At 37.6% G+C, this 21,143-nt stretch overlaps 1 protein-coding gene across 2 annotated transcripts in view; it reads left to right on the plus strand.

Annotated features, from left to right (window-relative positions):
- LOC145985297 (deubiquitinase otu-like) overlaps nucleotides 1-21,143 on the plus strand; it is a 72,469-nt gene that overhangs the window by 20,560 nt on the left and 30,766 nt on the right. For both annotated transcript variants that reach the window (XM_083119140.1, XM_083119141.1), the window contains exons 5-10: nucleotides 1,991-2,145; nucleotides 4,470-4,605; nucleotides 11,316-11,494; nucleotides 14,691-14,847; nucleotides 16,921-17,060; nucleotides 18,134-18,299. In XM_083119140.1, the coding sequence (XP_082975266.1) occupies nucleotides 1,991-2,145; nucleotides 4,470-4,605; nucleotides 11,316-11,494; nucleotides 14,691-14,847; nucleotides 16,921-17,060; nucleotides 18,134-18,299 (933 nt within the window). The remainder of the gene's footprint in view (nucleotides 1-1,990; nucleotides 2,146-4,469; nucleotides 4,606-11,315; nucleotides 11,495-14,690; nucleotides 14,848-16,920; nucleotides 17,061-18,133; nucleotides 18,300-21,143) is intronic.

Raw genomic sequence — 21,143 nt, forward strand, 5'->3', positions numbered from 1 at the left:
AGCGGCTGGTAGTTAACTACTTCCTCCATCTTCGCTCGATGCCTTCACATCCTTCATTCCACACCATCTCAGACGAGGGTAGGCTGGCAAGGTATCGGCTCCACCCTAGTGTCACTAGACCATTTGGTGTTCGTGCAGACGAGATCCTGTCAGCACTTGGTGTTGACAGTGATCTTCCTGGCGTCTCTCCACTCATTCCGCCTCTCCCTACCTGGGAGTTTCCTGCACCTTCTATCGATTTTTCTCTGACTGCTCTTCCGAAGTCAGAGACACCAATGGTTGTATACCAGCAACGGTTTTTAGAACTTCGTGCGAAGCACCCCAATTTTAATGTGTTTTACACGGATGGGTCCAAGACATTCGAATCAGTTGGTTGCGCCTTCGTCCTAGACTCTCAAAGTTCTAGTTACTTGCTACATCCTGCCTGTTCCATCTATACGGCAGAGTTGTACGCCATTCTAAAGGCACTGGACTTTGCAGACGTCAATGGTCTGAAGAAAGTCCTTGTGTGCTGTGATTCGACCAGCGTGTTGCAGTCTCTGGATTCGCCGTATTCCCGGCATCCAGTAGCGCAACGCATATTCAGACGGCTTGTGTCCTTATCTGCCAGCACAGATGTACACTTCTGTTGGGTCCCTAGCCACGTGGGCATCCAGGGGAACGAAGCAGCTGATGCTGCCGCCAAGTCTGCTGATGCAGATGGCGACGTTCTCGTCCACCTTTTGCCAGCTAGCGACCTGCAGAATGTGTTCCGTTCTCGCCTTCTTGACACTTGGCAGACCGAGTGGGATGTGGAAACGTGGAACAAGCTTCACGCTGTTAAGCCCACCATAGGTGTTTGGCGTTCCTCGTCTCGTCCCTCTCGGAGAGAAGACGTTATTCTTACCCGCCTGCGTATAGGACACAGCCGTCTCACGCATGGTCACCTACTGCAAGGGCTGGACCCTCCGTTGTGTCGTACTTGTAATGTTATTTTAAGCATCCGACACATTCTCGTTGAATGTGTCGATCTTGCTTACCTCCGGCAGACTTTTAACCTTTCGGGCTGTTTGTCATCCCTCTTGGGTGATGACAGCAGTATTTTATCATGTGTTTTTAGTTTTTTGCGAAGAGCTGGACTCTTCCACCGTCTGTAAGGAGGTTTTTAATTTATTCTGACTTTTTAATGTGTTGTGTTTGTCTCGTGCAGGTTTTTACAACCTTGCACTTTTAGTTTTTCCCAAGGGGCTCTTTACACCCCCTTTTTTAAGTTCTGTCAGAATTTTAGATAAGGGGACATTACCCCGTATACACGGAAGGGTGCGAAATGGCCTTAAGTGCCGACGCACCCATAAATTTTAACTCAATCAATCAATCAAACCTGGAAGATTGAACCCAATATCGGTTTCCACGTCACACCGGAAGTTATGCAAGCTGCAAGAGAGGAACGTGAATTTACGTTGGATTTGTGACGTAATAAGGGGAAACGAGAAAATTAAGGGGAGGGGAAACATTCGTGGAGAATTGACCTTCTTGTGGATTGAGAAGCACAGTTGGGTAGGAAAGGCCAAACCTGCAGGTTGCATTGTGATTCGTGCAGGTTTTTTAGATTTTTAGCTTTTTTACCTGTGAATAGGTCTGCTGTACAAGTTTTTTTAGGGAACAACTTGGTTTTTACGTACTTCTAATAGCAAAAACTTAATATTTTAAATGTATCCTAACCAACCCTTAACCACAATCCTCATATTACATTTTTGACGCAGTACTATGTCAAGTACTTAGTTTTTTATACGAACCTGAAGAAAGAGATAGTCAATCTCTGAAACGTCGTTCTACAATTAAGAGCACTATACTCACATACGTAAGTACAATTTTTGACTTTCCTTTTTTTATATTCTAGTAATTGTAATGCACAGTTGTTTGTTTTTTCTTGAGAGTCTGCACACTACAATAACAATTGTTGCATCCAATTTTTCTGTCCGCTCAGTTTTTCCTCCTTGTATCTTTCCAGACGTGACTTCATCATTTTTAAAGAAGCTGGCAAACCTCCTTATGAAGCCACAGCAAATGGCTTTGAAGATAAGATAATGTTGTGTTATTCTCACGATAACCACTACGATTCAGTTTATGCAAAGTCATTCATTGCCACTGCAGGATATTGCCAATGTAAGAATTTCTCTTTATTTTGGTATGAATTGATGCTGCCAGATGCTTGACGAGTGTAGTAGGTTGGGTTGTCATGTTTTTATGTCTTCAGTATATGGGCTGGTCTTATATTTTTTTGTGCATTGAGTGTGTGTAATGTAATGTATCTTGAATTTTATGGATATTAGACTTCTTTCAAGTAAAGGAAATTTATTGAAGTGCTGTAAATGACTAGCATTTTGTTTGGCTTTTATTTTCATACTGTTGCCATCATTTTGGCCCTGTTTCTGCAGGTTATCAAATTAAAAACTGCAAATATCAGAGGTCTTCATCCCAAATGTGGTCTGCATAAGTGAGGTACCATTGCCTACATGTACTCAAAGCCAAAAAGGGCCTTGAAGCCAGGGGTATTCCAGTTTGATCCCCAGTAGAGCATTTGCACAGTGGTTCGAATTCCACATTAAATTGTAGTAATTCCAATCTCAACTAACCTATCTGCCTTATAGAAAACTTTTAACATGAAAGCCAAAAACAGATCACTTTTTTAAAATGAAATAAATACAGACTATGTCTGAGCTCATATCAATTCAAACCAAACATGATCATTTAGATATTCTAACAGATTCCCACCAATACTTAAAAATACTTAAAAATTGTAACAATTTGAAATTGGATTTGGCGTGTACTTATTTACAGTTTTCCTCTAGCCCTCACCATATCATGTGGCTTCATCAGGAGATAAGACAAGAATAGTCAAGGGGGGAGGGTAAGTTAGGTTAAAATGGTAAAAGGAAATGCAGTGCCCTGTCTTTTACATTTTTAACCTAACTTACCCCCTCATGTTTTAAACTTTGGCTATTCTTGTCTTATCCCCTGATGAAGCCACATGATGTGAACGCTAGAGGAAAACAACATGTATAAATATTGCATTGGAACCATATCAATATCAATCTACCAGAGTTTTGGTTTAAAATAAAAATTTTACATGAGAAAATAATTTGATCTCAAAATCTAGTTCTCCCCACAGTGCAATTGCAAATGCATTTTGCATAAGTTTCAGGATATTTAGACACTACAAATGTTTTGCAGGCCTGCAATGCAACAGTAATCTGGGAAAGTATAGGCTGGTATGGATAATTCAATTTGAACCAATATTTTTGCTGATACTCAACCCTAACATACCTTTACAGATATACTTTTTTTTGCTACCTGGTTGCAGAGGTGAAAAGCAGAAACATCACATCATGCCTGATGTATGCCAAAATTCGCTTTTGCACTCCTTTGATGCACATGTTGCGAAAACTGAGCACTAAGAACACAGAAATTAGCCTTCCAAACTGTCTCTCATATGCATTCTTATGAACATCACACTCCAAACAACGTAAGAAATAAGCTGCAAACGTGTTAAAATATATTTCTTGTGTGATAGTTCCCATGGTTGAGTTACATCCTCCACATTGCTCTTACTTTGTATGTTTTTTATGTTAAAAGCTTATTTTTACTTGTTACACTTACATATTTTTATGCATGTAGTTGCATTAGAATGATATTGTATTATTAGCAGTGTGTTGTTATCACAGATGAACACATGATGAAGTGATTTCAACATTATTGAGATTTTGCCTGGTCATAGGGCTCGAAGGTTTGAACCCACGATAACTCCTTGAATACCTTGTTTTACACAAACCAAACATGGATAACTTTCCCCAGCAAAATCTATTTTTGTTCATTTTCCTTGTGTAACACTTTTAAGAGTTATTGTAATGGTTTTAAAAAACACGTTCAATAATATTGATCCAAATATATGAAGCTCTCGATATTAAGGTGGTGATCTCAAAATTAGGTACCGAAAATTGGAGCCAAATGTGAAATGAATTTTTCCTATTCAGTGATACCCCAATTTGATGTTCCTCGAGTTCACATTTTCTTGCATTTTAAGTTTTCTCAGTGTGTTCCCCCTAAAAAACAAAATCACTGTACTTTCTGAAATTCAGGACTAAAAAGTGAAATGCAGTTATCAACAGCTAAGCATAGTCAGTCATCATTGATGCATTTCATGGGTCAACAAACTGCAACATATCAATCTTATTGCCCTGCTACATTTCTTCTATTTTGCACTTTAGATCAGTCTCCGTCGCTTCTTCCCACATACTTACTTCCATTTCATAGTTTCATTTCAGTGGATAGTCTCCGCATTCATTTTAATATGCTCAAATTGCTTGCATCACCCTGGCAATATATCAGTAGAACTTCATCATGTTTTGATCTGTGATCCTTTGTTTGCTATGCTTGCTTGGCCTGCTTTCTGTTGAGTAAATGAATGCTTGGATGTCTTTGCATTTTAGCTGTTGTGTATGAGATCCTGTATAAAAATGTTTTCCACATGTCTGACGTCACTTATGCAGTGGATGTAATGCTTCATGACAAGCTTGGTCGTCTTAAGAAAGAGAATGCTTTTAGTCAGGACAATCTTTTTAAAAGGTTAGTCTCTTTATGTTGCTAGAAAGTTCTTGTGTTGCAAATTATTTATTGTGCACATTGCCTCTTAACGTCCTCACTGTAAGTCAGTCTAATCACCAATGAAACCAGCAAAACCAAATAATATGGAGCAGTGGTGCAACCAGAATTTTTATCTGGGGAGGGGCAAGTACCAGGATAAACGTACCAATAATAATAATAATAATGGCATTGTTATTATTATTAGTGGTAGTAGTAATAGTACTAGTATCGAAAAGTTAACTATCCTCATAAACTACGCAAAGACGAGGTAGAAGTCAGTGCTAAAGCATTTGTTTGGAACAAACTATTTGAAATATATTTTCAACACCGTCAATTTCACATTATCTAATAAAGGAAAACAGCACACAAACTATATTTTTGAATGGCAGAAAATGAATGGTATGTGCATTCTGTAGATAATATTTTTTGTACATATAACATGTATAACTTTTATGTGGGCAATTTTTCCTCTGTGTCCCCTTTCAGGTTCCTTTGGCTGTCAATGTTTGCACCCCCTCACCCCCCTCCTCTTTGCCCCTAATAGGGCTCTGAACTTGACAAAACTGAGAACAAGGAGGCCTTGCGAGCAAGAGAATTTTACGAAATGTTACGAATTTAGGAGTATTCTCGTTGTCAAACAACCGCTCCTCTTAACGTTTTCCCATTGAATACTGTTTCTTTAAATCACTCTCAGCATCCATTCCTACATTGAAGAAAAGCGGTGATTATATTGTGTGCATTTCCTTCCAACACACTCAAGAGTGTTGAGGAAGTTTGTTCATGTGTCAGATGCAAAATAAAATTTACAGTCTTGCTTATCAGAAGGCGCAGAACATTAAGTTGTTTTAACTTTTGTTTTTCTTTCTGGAGATCGAATTTCATTATCTCCAAATCAAAACAGCTTTGCTTGATTCAAAACAATAACTTTTTGCTTTGCGCTGGATGAGTCATTCCTGTTTTCAGCACCCGACAACTTTGCAGATGCTGATGCTAGACAAAACACTGGCGCCGCAGCGTATAAAGAAGACCAGCTCCTGCTGGAAGTTATGCAACTCTTGAAGACTGAACTTTTATCAGCAATGTGAAGAAGAAAGAAATGACCCTTGCTTTATGTATTACTATGCAACAGACAATAATACGGGCAATGTTTCCTATGCAGTAAATAGCATTAAAAAAATATGACTTGAATCCTGCAATTATCGCCTCTCTGAAATTGCCGTGCACCAGTGGCGGAGAAATGAGCTGGGAAGGGGAGGGGGGTCACTTTTTTTTTTCATTGTCCTATGTTTTTAGTTTCGCTTTTTTATGAAGTGTTACAGGGAACAAAGAACAATTTTTGAATGAAAGCAGTTACCGGAAGTTGTCTGCTACAAGGCCAAGACTTGCTCACTCACGGGAACCTGCTGAACTCTAGGTCATAGCTGGACAGATGGTCCAGACTTCCAGGCACTACACATCTGTATTTTGGAACATTCTGCGATCTTATCTCTCATTTCTCAAGGTGGTGTATTTATCGATGAAAGAGCTTGACCTGCCATATACATAGACAAAGACTACAAGTCCAGCACAGTCATTTCAGGCTGCTCCCCCCCTTCCCCAATCCAATAGTCAGCAGCTCTTAGGACAAGGAAACAAGTCAAGGTCGATTTAAAATAACTTCCAAGCACATTCGATCTTCTCTTCTCGCGTATCCAAGAGCAAGCAAAATCACAATGGCAAAACAAGCCTAGTGCGTTGGGTAGCGAGAGGGTCATTATATCCAGGGTCGTAGAATCGATAGTTGACTGTATCTGTTTTCATATTCTTGACGAAATCTCTGAATATTCTAAACTAAATTTCTTGCAAATTATTGCATATAATTGGAAACAAATATTTACAATCAAAATTTTGAACCAATTTTGAAGTATCAGTATCGGTATCTGGGGGAATCTGTAAGAGTATCGACATCGGTTCAAAGTGGTATCGGCTCAGCTCTAGTTATATTTAATATTCATATACACAACACCACAAAATTCAAAACTATAAAGACTATAAAGAAAAGTTTTTAATGTTTCGGGAACTTCCTGTTTCTATCTTGAGGGACTGAAGGATATGCACATTTTTTAAAATTTTTTTTAAAGATCACTTCCATGTCTCTGGCTAATTGCAACTGAGGATGAATGATTAGATGTAATTGATGGAAGCTTGATGCACAAAAGAAAGAAGCATGGCATCTTCGGTGGCTGATTGGTAGAGCCACATATTTAAGGTGAATAAAACATCAAGATTTCAGTACATTAACGGCACATTTCGTGATCGAAAGCTGTACATATATAAAATTGCATTTTGGTGTTAAAAATGATAAATAAAACCCTAAATTTGATTTAAAAACTACACTTAGTACACAAAAGAAACATTTCCCTTCTAATACAGGGTGTCCCACGAACAGCGCAACTGGGAATTAAGAGTGGCGTTACTTTGTAACAGAAACCTGTACACACATAAGTCATACACCAAATGTTAGCCCTGTCCAAGTAGATATTTTTAAACATAGAAACAACAAATGGGGTTAGAAACAAATGGGGTGCAGTGTTATTCATGCAGTGTTGCCAAATGTAAGTGAAAGTAAATTTATTTTTCCACAAAGCATGGAAAATTGCATGTCAAACATTCGTACGGAAATTTGGACGTCAATTTCCACCTTGGGTAGGTGGACTATTTTGCCATCTATAGTTCAGAGAAGAAAACCGATCGTTTTCGCGTATAGCCAATCCTGAAATGCCTCGTAAAGGCGTACCGGTCCAAATGGGTGTTTTAAAAAAATTATGAGGTACAGTGGCAACACTCTTGATGTTTGAAGGCAACAAAAGGTGTGTTTAGTGATGGTCTATGACATGGAAATACTGGAAACAGGAAAAAAAGAAAATGAAAATTATGGTGAAAAAGTGTTACTTACCTACTCCTGGCAACCATGCAATGCACGTAACAGGCAGTGTAGCTTTACAAAAGATGTTGAAAATGACAACCATTTTCCCTGAGGCATTCATCAACACGTTTTATGTTGGAAGCAACTTTATGGAAGGTTGATTGGTTTATATTGTTAATGGCTGTGCAAATGTTTATTTTTAGATCATCAAGTGTTCTTGGGTTATTAATGTAAACTGTTTGTTTCAAATAACCCCACAGAAAAAAATCTGGAGACGTCAGATCCGGGGAGCGACTGGGCCATAAGTTTTTGCTTATAATGTGATCGCCAAAAAACTCTGCCAACATGTCTAAAGTTTCATTAGACGTGTGACATGTTGCAGAGTCTTGTTGAAACCAACCATCACGTTCCAACAGAGAAATAAACTGTGTGATAAGGTCACGATAAACTATTCCGTCAACTGTTGTGTTGAAAAAGAATGGACCGATTATTTTTCTCCGCGAAATCACGCACCACACACCGATCTTTTGTGGATGAAGTTATTGTTCATGTAACAAATGGGGATTGTTACTTGACCAGTGTCGAGAATTTTGACTGTTGACATATCCATTTAAGTGGAAACATGCTTCATCCGTGAAAAAAACCTTATCCAAAATATTCACACCATTGTCTCTAATAAAATTTCTAAACCACTGGCAGTATCTTACACGTGCACCTTTGTCTGCTTCCTTCAGTTCTTGCACAGCCTGTACCTTATATGCACGTAGGTGCAATTGTTTGAACGCTCGGTGAGTTGTTGTTTTTGATACACCTGACTGTGCAGCAAGTTTACGAACAGATTTCCTGCGAGATTGTGATATTCTCTGCTCCACATCCTGCAGCACACCTTGTGTCAAAACTGGTGGTTGTCTGTGGTAGGGTTTGTCATTAACTGATCCTGTTTCACGAAATCTGGAAACAAGTCGATATATCGTTACTTCATTTCACAGAACAATTCTAATCTTCCCCTATGAACAATGCGAAATGTACGGCTCAAACAGTTCTGAGTACACAACTAACTGATTCTTTTGTTCTCGTTCGGTGGGCGCTCTTATCGCATTGCATGGTTGCCAGGAGTAGGTAAGTAACACTTTTAACACTTTTTTCACCATAATTTTCATTTTCTTTTTTTCCTGTTTCCAGTATTTCCATGTCATAGACCATCACTAAACACACCTTTTGTTGCCTTCAAACATCAAGAGTGTTGCCACTGTACCTCATAATTTTTTTTAAAACACCCATTTGGACCGGTACGCCTTTACGAGGCATTTCAGGATTGGCTATATGCGAAAACGATCGGTTTTCTTCTCTGAACTATAGATGGCAAAATAGTCCACCTACCCAAGGTGGAAATTGACGTCCAAATTTCCGTACGAATGTTTGACATGCAATTTTCCATGCTTTGTGGGAAAATAAATTTACACTTTCACTTACATTTGGCAACACTGCATGAACAACACTGCACCCCGTTTGTTGTTTCTATGTTTAAGAATATCTACTTGGACAGGGCTAACATTTGGTGTATGACTTATGTATGTACAGGATTCGGTTACAAAGTAACGCCACTCTTAATTCCCAGTTGCGCCGTTCGTGGGACACCCTGTAGTATGTTTATGTAGTTATCAGAGTATTAAGTTTATCCCTGTGTAAAGGATTCCATTTTTGCTTCTCAAATATTTACAACAGGGTTAATCAGTTTTCTATGATTTGCATAACTCAGGATAAATCAGACTGCAGAAAGTGTCACATCGGTAAATAAACTCTAAATTTTGTGTTTGACTTTATTTTGCAGTTCCTTTTGCATCATTTCGTGATGACACATAGTAGGAAAATGTACCCGACACCTTTCAAAAACATGAAAAATGAACATTACAGTGTGATATTTCACGTTTTGTGTTTTCGTCAAAAACTAAATCTTCATGCCTCTACTGATTGGTAGTCAACCACTCAATATGCTCAGCCATTAGGATAGCTAGAATTTGCATCAAAACCCCTCCATGTAACAAATGTGAAGTATCCCAAATATTGTGAGATCATCAACTTTAAAAATGAAGTTTTCAAGACTGAATGGTTATAATCTGGCAATATTGTGGACACCCAACATTTCCAATTTCCTGCATGTTTCCCAGTTCTCATTGGGGAATGGAAGACTTGTGATGTAAACCTTCATTGCTTCCAGATTCAAACTGGAAGTTTGTTAAATGCTGGGAATCTTTATTAAAGTTGTCGTCAGTGTTGTATATTTCAAGATTTTACGTACAATAAAAATAAAATGTAAGTTGTGATGTTTTGAAGAAAACTTTGTGTGAGTAAAGGTGAAACCTTAATTTTAGACATTTTTTTTTGTCTCACTGGCAGTTAGATTGATTTATAGTGTTGTACTGAGAACTGTAATGGTATAGCTGGTGTTAATTTTAATGTATTCTTGTTGATGAAGAAATTCTCTTGGGCTATTGACCATGAGAGTTGTGGATTCCAAGCTTTCAAGAGCTAATGTCACACTCGTCTTCAAGGTAGGAGTGCAGTGCTGAGCGTCAACGTGGTATTGTTTTTGTTTGTGTACTGCTCTGATAACCTCAATGTCTTACGCTTAACTATAGTTTAATGTTTTACTTGTGTTTAAAGTAGGTAAAGAAAACCTTTGAGCATGATACTGAAAACTTCCCAGAAGGGAAGCAGGTCATGCATAAAATGCCGAATTATATGAAATGTAGTGTGAGCATCTAAGAGGTGGGGTTTTGTGGCACATTTAGAAATAATCTTGTAATGTGTATTGATTCAGCACTGACATAATGTTACAATAATCCAGGATCAGACTGAAAAAAATCCTCGAGATTAGTGACTTCGTTACATTGGGTGTTTGAATTCTTTTAAATGAACTATTTCTCATTTTAATATGGATAATAGTAACATATTAATTTATTGCTACATTGCCTGTTTTGCCAATTCTAAATTTTTCCTAAAATGCTGTAATTTCCACGTTAATCACTTATCGTACAATAATAATTTTTTTATCACAGAGCAGATTTATGGCGACTGAAAACACCATACAAGAGGTGGAAAAAGGCACTTTAAAATTAAAAATGCTGCATAATAGGCAGTGAACATGAATTTGATATTAATTTTCTTTGTCAATTGTACTCATTGACTTGTATTTTTTGTATTGTATTGTTCTTAATTTGTGTTGCTTTTCTGTTACTTTTGGTTAATCACAATGATGATGAACTGTGGTTAGTTGAAATTTGAAGGGACACCTACAAGTTAGGAGTTTACTTTCTGCAATGTACTGCCAAAGTAGCTAGAGAAAGTTGGAATAAACAAATAAAAAGGGATATGTTCAAGATAGCCATTTATAGGTGCTATGAAAATTAATTTAAAGCATTAAAGCCTATATTTTACTACAAGGGCATAAAAAAAAGATAAATAGGCAAAAATCTGCACCATAAGGAAATTCATATGTGTTCTTTTAAATTTATCTTTAAGCATGTACAGTTTGTCATGTTGGCAGTAATGCCAGGTAGTTATGCACATGAAGATGCAGTTCTTGGATGAGTAATTGATTTTGTTCTAATCATCTAGGATGAGACTCTTAGCATTGCATGACTTGAAAGTAAATTGCAATGTGTGTCAGAAAATATCTCAAGAGAACCCAGGGGCATGTGTGCAGTATCTCTCTTACGTAATATTATTTAAGTTGAGCTTCATGAACAATGGTTATGGTTTTACAACTTGCTTTTGCTTCTTCCAGGGCATTTGAAAGTTCACTGGAGAAAGATCGAGACTCTGAAGAAGAGGCAGAGAATTCCTGTAATCTTAAAGAGGTTTTAGCTCATGGTATCACCCCATTCCCATACAAAGTGGCCAAAGCATTGGATCCTGATATTTACAGGAATATAGAGTTTGACATTTGGAACGACATACGGAAAGGTGAGTTATGTAAATGTAAACTTACATTCAGATAACAGCATGTAAATATGTGACACATAGATGATTTTATTAATGACAGAACTGCCATAGGTATGTCTTAATAGAGACGGGGTAGATTAATCAGTATTGTATCAGTCTAGGCTGTTATTGGGGCATATTGGTTTATCGGTAAAATTGCCAATGATTTTACCAGTAGATACTCACATGGCTACTTAAAGAAGCGAACGAACCATTCAAGTTCACATTTTGCAGTTTTACACCACATAGCTATAATTTTGCATTATGATTTGGCACACACACAGGAGAGCAAGGAAATGAAAGCTTGACCAGGGCTCAAACCTGGTGAGACGAAATCGCCAGTGGAGGGGTCTTCCCTACGTTTCACTGTGTGATGAGAACCTTGAACCCAAACTCCAAACTTACCCGAAACTCCCAACTAAATCCCTAAACTATTCAATAGGTTCCTTCTCGCCTTGCTGGTAGAGATGACTGGAAGGCCACAAGTAGAAATTTCATAAATTGAAACTGATTTTAGCTAAACTTAAACAAACTTTCTAAAGAAACCAAATCTCATCTTTGATTGTTCATTATATGTCATATGGTGCCTACCTCAAATATAATTGATATTCACTCATCTTTCATTCTTATTTAACAAAAGAAAAAATTACCCCTCCTTTTGGTACACCCTGTACAATAAGTTAGACCAAACGTGAACAGGCCCCTAAGTTATTCGTTACAATAATCTGATGTTACCATATTATCTTCTGCAAAATGACAAATTATCCTTTAAAGGGTGAGCTACCTGGGATCCGTACCACTGCCATTGCACATGTGAATTAGCACTATGAACTATACTTGAGGCCTAGACCCACTAACAGGACTCCCCTGGAATAGCGATGGTCCTGAGAATTCAGGAGATTGTGAACCCAAACTGACACTGACCAATCCCTTAATATTGTTGCAAATCCCACATTGCCTTCATATTCTCACTAGCATAGATATTACCTAGGGTGACCAATGCGAGATGAACCTCCCCTCTCTGGTAGAGAAAACTGACAGTAGTACACAAATTGCTGAGGATCTACACACTGAGAAACCTTTTGGGGTTAAATTGCAACACCACGGATTACCAATATGTGTTTTTATTTAACAACAAACAGGATAAAGAATTTGTACTTTCAGATCTACAACTGATACTCAATGTTGCACAAATAAGGCCATTTGCTAAATTTTACCAGCTAGCATTTTCGCTCCTATCTGCATGAAAAGCAATGATACTAACAGTACTCTAGTATTTTCATGATACTTTCAGACCAAAAACGAATATGTCTGTATGAGCATTTATATCATACTAGAGTGCCTTTTCATACAACAACACCTGACAGCATGTTTAGCTTGACAAAAGTGGAAGCAGAGGCTTGTAGAGCCGGTGTTACCGCAGGTAACAGCAAAATGTAAAGAATTAAAAAGTCGTTTCAATAAAATGACAACATTGTTAAATACGTTAATGAACACTGTTTAAGACTAGTCAGCTGTAACTGCCCAAAATGGCTACGTGACGTTCATTGTTCCAAAGCATGTTGCCGTTCAGTAGATACTTATGTTTTACTGCGTATACCCACCAAGAGTATGTGACGGCCATCATAAATTTCCAAATATCGGGCTTCACTTTGATTTACAATTCGATATACGAACCGTAACACCATCCACTGTCTTTAGTTGACATTTTATGCATTTGCAAACAACTGGCAATCCCTCGATGAACGTGATGTAAGCCTATTTCTTTTGGCTTATTCCAAACAGACGTCCGTTGTCCTGTCCATCTGGTACAACGAGCAGCGAGTCCTTTTTGAATCTTGTACAACGAGCAGCGAGTCCTTTTTGAATTGTTCCATCAACCTGCTCACGCAAGTGATTCCGTAGTTCAGTTTAGCAATGTTGGATTCGTTATCTCATGAATGTTTACATAGACATCAAGATATAAATTCGTATTTATAGTATCAATCATGTTTTTTGTACACGATGGTTGATGACACAATAATAGTATTCACAGAAGAACTGTGCTGATTTGAGTCACCCGGTGAGCGGAAGACTCGAACTCTGTGTGAACGGTTCTTCAAACCATTCCGTCAGCTGTTCGATGCGCAATCCCGGAACTGGATAGCTCATAATGTTGACTGATGAATGCAATTTGGCAGTTTTGCAGCAATATCAATTATGAACGCACATTTGATCGTTAAGCCAATTAAATACACTTGTAAGCAGCATTTATGACATAGATTGTCATAACATAAATTGTTTTATTTGTACATTGTTATTCCTTACATTTATTATAACATTCACGAGCCTTTAAAAAAAAAATACACTATTTCAATACAAAGAGTAAGCTAAGGACATCTATTGAGTACAATTGGTACTACAGAACAACTCAGTCTGCTGTGACACATCTGCTGCCACCACGTGAGCAATCAATGAACTAGATAGCCTACTACGCTAAATAAACAAATCGAGGTTGGCAGTTATATATTATACCCCTTACAAAAGATGTTACGTGAGTTGAGAACAAATTGAATCACACATGAATGACGCTTATGACAAAGTTTGTCATACCAGGTCTCTTGCATGCCATGCTCTACTACCTGAGCCACAGAGCCAGGTAAATACAGTGAAACCTCGATTTTATGTTTTCTGGGGGACTGAGTTGAATGATCTTAAAATGCAGGAAAATGTAAAATCTGGGAAAATTTTATAGCATTATCCTCTATTGGAACCATGAAGAATAAATATATAATGCGGGAAAATGTGAAACTGAGTAATGTAAAATCGAGTTTCCACTGTATTGTTATCTGTAAATTTCATATCGGTGTAGGGAATTTCATGTCAATCAATTCCCATTTCTTGCCTTTTTTTCACTTACATGCGTGTATACTCTTTACATGTATTTCTTTTTTGCCCTGTTTTCTCTTCTCCAAAATTTTTGTGTAGCAGCTGGATTAGAGATTATGAAAGGATCACTTGACTTCCATGTTTACTATTAATATTAATTAAAAAAAACAAAGTGCATGCAAAACACATATCTGGTGGCATTTGATTTATCTTTGTCATGAAATGTCACCAAATATATTTTCTGTGTGCTATCTGCTACTAGGAAAATAATAAACTGAAAACAAACCAAACTGTTTTTGTTTTTTTCCAGAATTAAAGTATGGGATATATTTTAGCAACAATGAACTTCAAGTCGGAGTGAAGTGTTTGTTGAAACTTGACTCAGAAAAACTTTTTCATGCTCATATTCAAGAAATGATGCCAGATAAGGGACCTGTAGTTGTGTTTGTGGAAGAGTTTGGGGAGAAGTAAGTATCAAATGTCTAGTATTTTTCTTTTTTTCTTTGACCATGTGTGTGCAATATGTTTTACCAGTGGTTTGTGCATACATGTAAATTAACAGTTTATATCGAAGAAGTAGAATGAATAAAGTAGAGCTTCACCAAAATGATAACAGGGCAAACTCGCAACCTAAAGTTCTTTCCCTTCATTTGAGCTCAAGTTCCTCCATGTTGCCGTATTTATATACAGGATAATTCAAAAGTCCCAGGACACCCTTTTTTCTCAAACGGATGTGGTAATCTCAGATCCAACTTCACCTGGGTACATCAGGGCAAGGGGCCCATGTGTGAGGGTTGCTTCCGAGACATGACCACCATCTTTCTTGGTGATACAAACACTTAGCACTGAATAAAGACACCAACGATGTGTTGGCAACACAAGGGCAAAATTACATGGTAAACAGTCTGTTGTGTTGCCCATTGTCCCTCCATTTCCTTAAGGTTAAAAATTCGATGATAGTGCCAGAATGGTTTTCTCATCTTGGTCAAGCTGTATGCCTTTCTTGAAAAATACACTGCGGTTCAAAAAGAATATACGTATTACAAACCAGTATGCTGTTGATACTACTCATCAGATTACAGTCCAGCACTTCTGAACGGAAGGTAAGATCACGTAGTTTCGTTCAATTGCCACTAGATCGCGAGTGCAGCACTTGTGCTCTCACAATCCCGCTATTTCAGATCGAGTCGAAGTGGTGACACAGCAGCAAAAGGCATTCTGTGTTGTCGAGTTTGGAAAGTGTAACTCTGCGATTACAGTGCAAAGACGTTTTCGCTTGTGTTACTAAGTGAATCCTCCAAGTGAGTGGAACATTCGCAGGTGGTATAGACAGTTCATAAACTGGTTGGATATGCAAAGGAAAGAGCACTGGGAAGCTGCGTGTGTCAGAAGAAAATGTTGCGAGAATCCAAGCGTCTTTTCAACATATCCCTTCCAAATCAACACGTTGTGCAAGTCAGGAGTTGCAACTGCCTCAAGACAACTGTGTGGAGAGTTTTGCGGTGTCGTTTGGTGATGAAGCCATACAAGTTACAGTTTTTACAGGCACTGAAGCATGAGGACAAGGGAAAAAGAGTGGAATTTGCTGGCAAGATACTGGAAGCTGTTGAAGAGGACTTGTGTTTAGTGGTAAGGTTAATAAACAGAATGTAAGAATTTGGAGCCTACAAAATCCACATGCGTACATTGAACATGAAAGAGATTCACCAAAAATCAATGTCTTTTGTGCAATATCCCGTTCTTCTGCGTATGGTCCGTACTTCTTCAATGAACAAACAGTTCATGGTGAGAACTATCTTGCTATGTTACAAAATTGGTTCTTTCCAAGGCTGCATGAAGAAGGTTTTGACAAAATAATTTTCCAACAATGCCCCTCACTGGCATCGTCAAGTGCGCACTTTTCTCAATGAAACTCTTCCAAGATGTTGGATTGGTCGTCAGGCAGTTAACAACTTGGCACTTTTCAGCTAACTTCCAAGGTCACCGGACTTGTCTCCATGTGACTTCTTCCTTTGGGGGTACATTAAGGAAACCGTTTATGTACCACCACTACCAAATGACCTGGATGAGCTGAAAAATTGAATCAGTGCTGCGGTTGCTTCAGTCATGAAAGACATCCTTGCCCTAGTTTGGGACGAATTTGATTACCGCTGTGATATTGTTTGTGCCGCTAGTGGACGACATATTGAACATCTGTAGATAAAACTTGTAGTGTTTGTGAGTAAGTTCCACACATTTACTATTTACGGTTTCTAAAATATACCTCTTTAAAATACATATATTCTTTTTGAATCACCCTGTATATAAATAATTTGAAGAGTGCTGGAATTCTTCTTTACAATTCCAATGATAACATGTGAAGTAATTTAGTTAAATTCATACTGGTCTTCCATGTATTTTTTGTTTATGAAACATGCTATGAGGCAAAATGTCATGGCTTTAAATCTCAAGTAAGACAGAAGTAATTGCATTTCTCTGTTATTCTTTCAATTTCTTCATTCATTCATTAACCTTTTCAATGTCTTTTACTTTTCCCATAGACGTACTGTGCCATATGACAACCTTGAACCACTTCCTAAGTCCCAGGAGAAAGTTCAGCAGTGGCAGTTCACTTCATACAAGCAGTTCAAGCATTTGTCCAACATTCAGCAGAAGTCCGCACTTTTAGCATTGGAATACGGTACCAAATAATATTTTGAGCCTCTCTTCTAATATAATATGTTCACAGTTCTTAGCCCCTGGCATTTTTTTTATTATTCAGTTTTTCTATGCTTTACAAGTATGGACTATTCCACATCATCATACTAATTTATTTGGTGCAGAAAAATTTCATTTATTCAATTTTAGTTATGCTCTTCATTTTTTTTAAATAACCAAAACGAATTAGAATGTAGTGCTCAAATTGTGATACAGGTTTCAATTTTTATATTGGACACTTTCAAATAGTTATATTGTTGTTAACTATAAAACAAATTCTGGAAGTGATGGAAATCCTTGAGTTACATTAATTGGCTGTTGCCCAATCTCACAGTCCAAATTTTCAAATGTTGCATTTACTATCTTCTTGATTCACAGTAAAAAAAAGCAACTTTGTATTTATATACCTTATACATAAAATAATATCAGTTTACTGGGTCCATGGAAGAATACTCAGGATTCGTGTACAGACATGGATGCTTCTGGGTTGTAACAGCCCCATTCACTTCCCAGTGGGATTGTTACAACTAAAAGTGTCCATGACTGAAGCTGCCAGAAAAGTGACAAAATCAATTGTGATTCGAAACTGTTACGCTTAGAGTGGAATACCTACTTTTGTATTACGCACGTGAAGTTTTGTTTTTCCATGTTGCACAATTTGATAGTTTTTTCCAATTAATTTCGAAGGCTCACTGCCTTCATTCACTAAGGGTACAGTGTAGTACAGAAAAGTACAGAAATGGTAGCGTGTCACTTCTTTCCACCCAGGAATGAACAAAAATTAATTGGAAAAAATTGTGCAACATGCAAACACAAAACTTCACGTGCGTAATACTTAAACCACATTTACCTTCATTAATATACTTTTGTATTTAGCGTCAATTTAGAATATAACTACCATATTTTACTGTACAAATTGGGTACACATGGGTGGTGGTGATCGTAAAACATTTTTCCGTGTGACATCTTCACAGGCTAAGACATGTTTAGAGGATGCAACGGTGTGCCATTGTGTAACCCAGGACAGCTATTTCATCCATTTCTCCTTGTTTCCAGGAGGAAAGTGGAGAAAATCCAGACTGGCAAAGCCTCGAAAGATGAAGGAAGTTCTCGTCCCTGTCCCCGTTCCTCCACGACTGCAATCTGCATTTCTGGACAACAGCCATTATGCAATGAAAAATTCAACGAGGCACTACGCTAAGACTCCTTGCAATAATGTCAGGTGAGTTTGTGTTTCATAACTTTTGTCATTGGAAAAGTTGATGTGATTTGTAGGAGTGAAATTTCATATACGTAAGGAAGGAAGAAGTTATTTGAAGGAGAAAAAAATTAAAACTATTACGCCTTGTGTCAGCATGTCTTGCAATAAATGTACATAAAAACATTTTTACTAGTACAGTCCCGTGCAAATTAATCAGAACAAGATATTTTTATGCATGATAGAGTCTCAAACTTGACTAGGGTTTCATGATGATGAATCTATGACAAATCGTGTAATACAAATTGTAAAATTGTAAATAATTGAAAAGTAGTATCACAACCAAGAAACAAGTGGATAAACAACAAGTTCTTGCAAAGATATTCAAGTTCTGTTTTTGCAGATTTAATGTCTCGAACTTTTTTCTTTCGATCTTGACTCATCCTCTTTAGCAGCTCCTCCAGTGTGTTCCTTGGCATGCCTTTTCTTACTCAGCCCTCAACCTACATTTGCATCATTTGCTTCGCTTTTCAGTCTTCGCTCATTCTATTCACATATCCATACCATTTCAACTAACTTCCTTCTACCACTTCATATGTTGCCTTTTCCTACCCCCTCTGGTATTCTCTCATTGCAGATGCTATTCCTTCTATTTTCCCCACTATTCTTCTGAGTTATTTCAACTCTATAACTTGGAATTAGCTGTTAAGATATTTATTCTGGAGTGGTAGTCTCCCTATGTTATATAACATGATATGGACAAGGATCAAATTGTAAAGCTGCACTTCTGTTATTGTGCTAATGTCTATCTTGTCCACAAAGGTGTTACTCATTTGGTAATATGCTGAAGCTGCCTTCTTTGTCCTATTCGTTACCTCCTGATCCATTCCCCCATCGCTGCTTAGCATAGTGCTTGATATCCACATGTTTCAACTTTTTCTAGTTGCTTTTCATCGCATGTTATGTTTAAGACTTCGTTTTCTTTGTCCTCTTTAGTCACCCACATAACTCCTCTTTTCAGTGTAATCCTTCATGCCTTTTCTCTTTAGCTCCCTATGCCACTCCTCCACTACCTTCTAAAGTCTCTCAGGTGTATCTGACATGAAAATGATTTCATCGCTATATAGTAGAGCTTGAAGGTATACTAGTAATCACCTCGTTTTATTCTATGGGTCCGCCATTTACATATTTTTGCATTTTAAACTAAGAAGATATTGAATAGGATTGAGCTAAGGCTATCTCCCTGTTTTATGCGTTTCTTGATATTAAATTCACCTAGAGTTCGTTTTCTATTCTGACTGCCCCACAGGATTCTTATTTACATTTTTCACTGCATTGAGCAGTCTTGACACTTTCTTTGCCTCCAACTCTTTCCATGCATGTTGTCGAGGAACTGAATCAATAGCATCTTTTAAATCAAGAAATACTAGAAATACATCTATATGCTTGGCGATTCTTTTCTCCATAACACTTCACATGGTATACACATGATCTTGTGTTTGCCTTTTGCGATGAAAACCCACCTGTTATTCTACCATGTCTTCCATTACCACTTTCCTGAGCCAATTTTGCAGTGCCCTTGTATAGAGCTTATGTACAATGGACGAGCGACAGATGACCATGTAGTTGTTACAGTCACAGCTGCTGTTCTTTTTATGCAATGGGATAATGTTTCTTTCCCAGTCATTTCTCATTCCATGCTTTTTGAAACAGCTTAGTTAGGTTCTTCCTTACCTCTGGACCTCCATATTTTATTATTACTGGGACAATCCCATCCTGCCCTGCTGCCTTCCCTCTCTTCATCTTATCTTACGACAATGTTATTTTCACTATCTTCTATTTCTACTTCTATATCTGGGCCCTGGACTTATCACCCCATTTTCCTCTGGCCCGTTCGTCTCTTTTCGATTTTTTCGCATTCATTTTATCTGTAATTAACTTATCCTCATCTTCAATGGTTCTTGTGGCTTTTCCAAAACTTTTTCCTGACAACTCACCAGAACTGCCTTGTGTTACTTTCCCAGGCTTTCTCTTCGACCATATTTCCAAATTTTCCCCATGATATTTTTCATTTTGCATTACTGCTGTTCCTCTTTTTAATGTAATTTCTCCTATCTTCTTCTGTTTGGCACTAATGTATTTTTTTCCCAAGCATCCTTCTTATTTTTAACTTTTTGTTGAATAAATGAAAAAGTTATTCTTCGTGTTTCTGTCACTTTTGGCTAATTTCAAAAGTAAGGATGAATGTTGATAAGATGAAATAGGTGAAGAAACAAACACATATTGACAACACACAACACAAGTCCCATAGAGAATTATACTGGCCATGAGCCCAAATGCCAGAGCCTTCTTATTCTGCAAAATGCAGTCCATGGTGTATTACGTGGTAGTTAGGTTGACATTTGGGTGTTTTTACATAGGGTCACTCTCTTACACCCCATTCACTTTTTATTCCACGAAGACATTTTCCTCTTCCTTGTATCCATTATTTTCTTTCCACAAACATCCAGCCAAAGTGTTTTCGAAAGACATACATACATTCATTATATTATGTATAGACATATGCGCACGTTCGTGTGTGTAACACATTACACGTTAGAGGGATACAATATAAAGAAGAACGCAGCAAAAGAACAAACCTTTCACATAATTTATTGTACCATTCACACAGTCTACACAATCTGACAAAAAAACATTCACGTTCTGATTATTTCCTTGCTGGGCATTATTTTCTGTCCATTGCCTCTGCTAAAAATGATTATGAAAGCATTTGTGGGTCATGTAGACAGTTTCCAAATAATTTATGAAAAGCTTTAACTTGGCTGCAATTTTCAAGATGGCGGATATTTAATGTTATTCACTATACCA

Source organism: Lepisma saccharinum, chromosome 3, assembly GCF_977018435.1.
Source record: "Lepisma saccharinum chromosome 3, izLepSacc3.1, whole genome shotgun sequence".
In the NCBI taxonomy this organism is placed as follows: Eukaryota; Metazoa; Arthropoda; class Insecta; order Zygentoma; family Lepismatidae; genus Lepisma; species Lepisma saccharinum.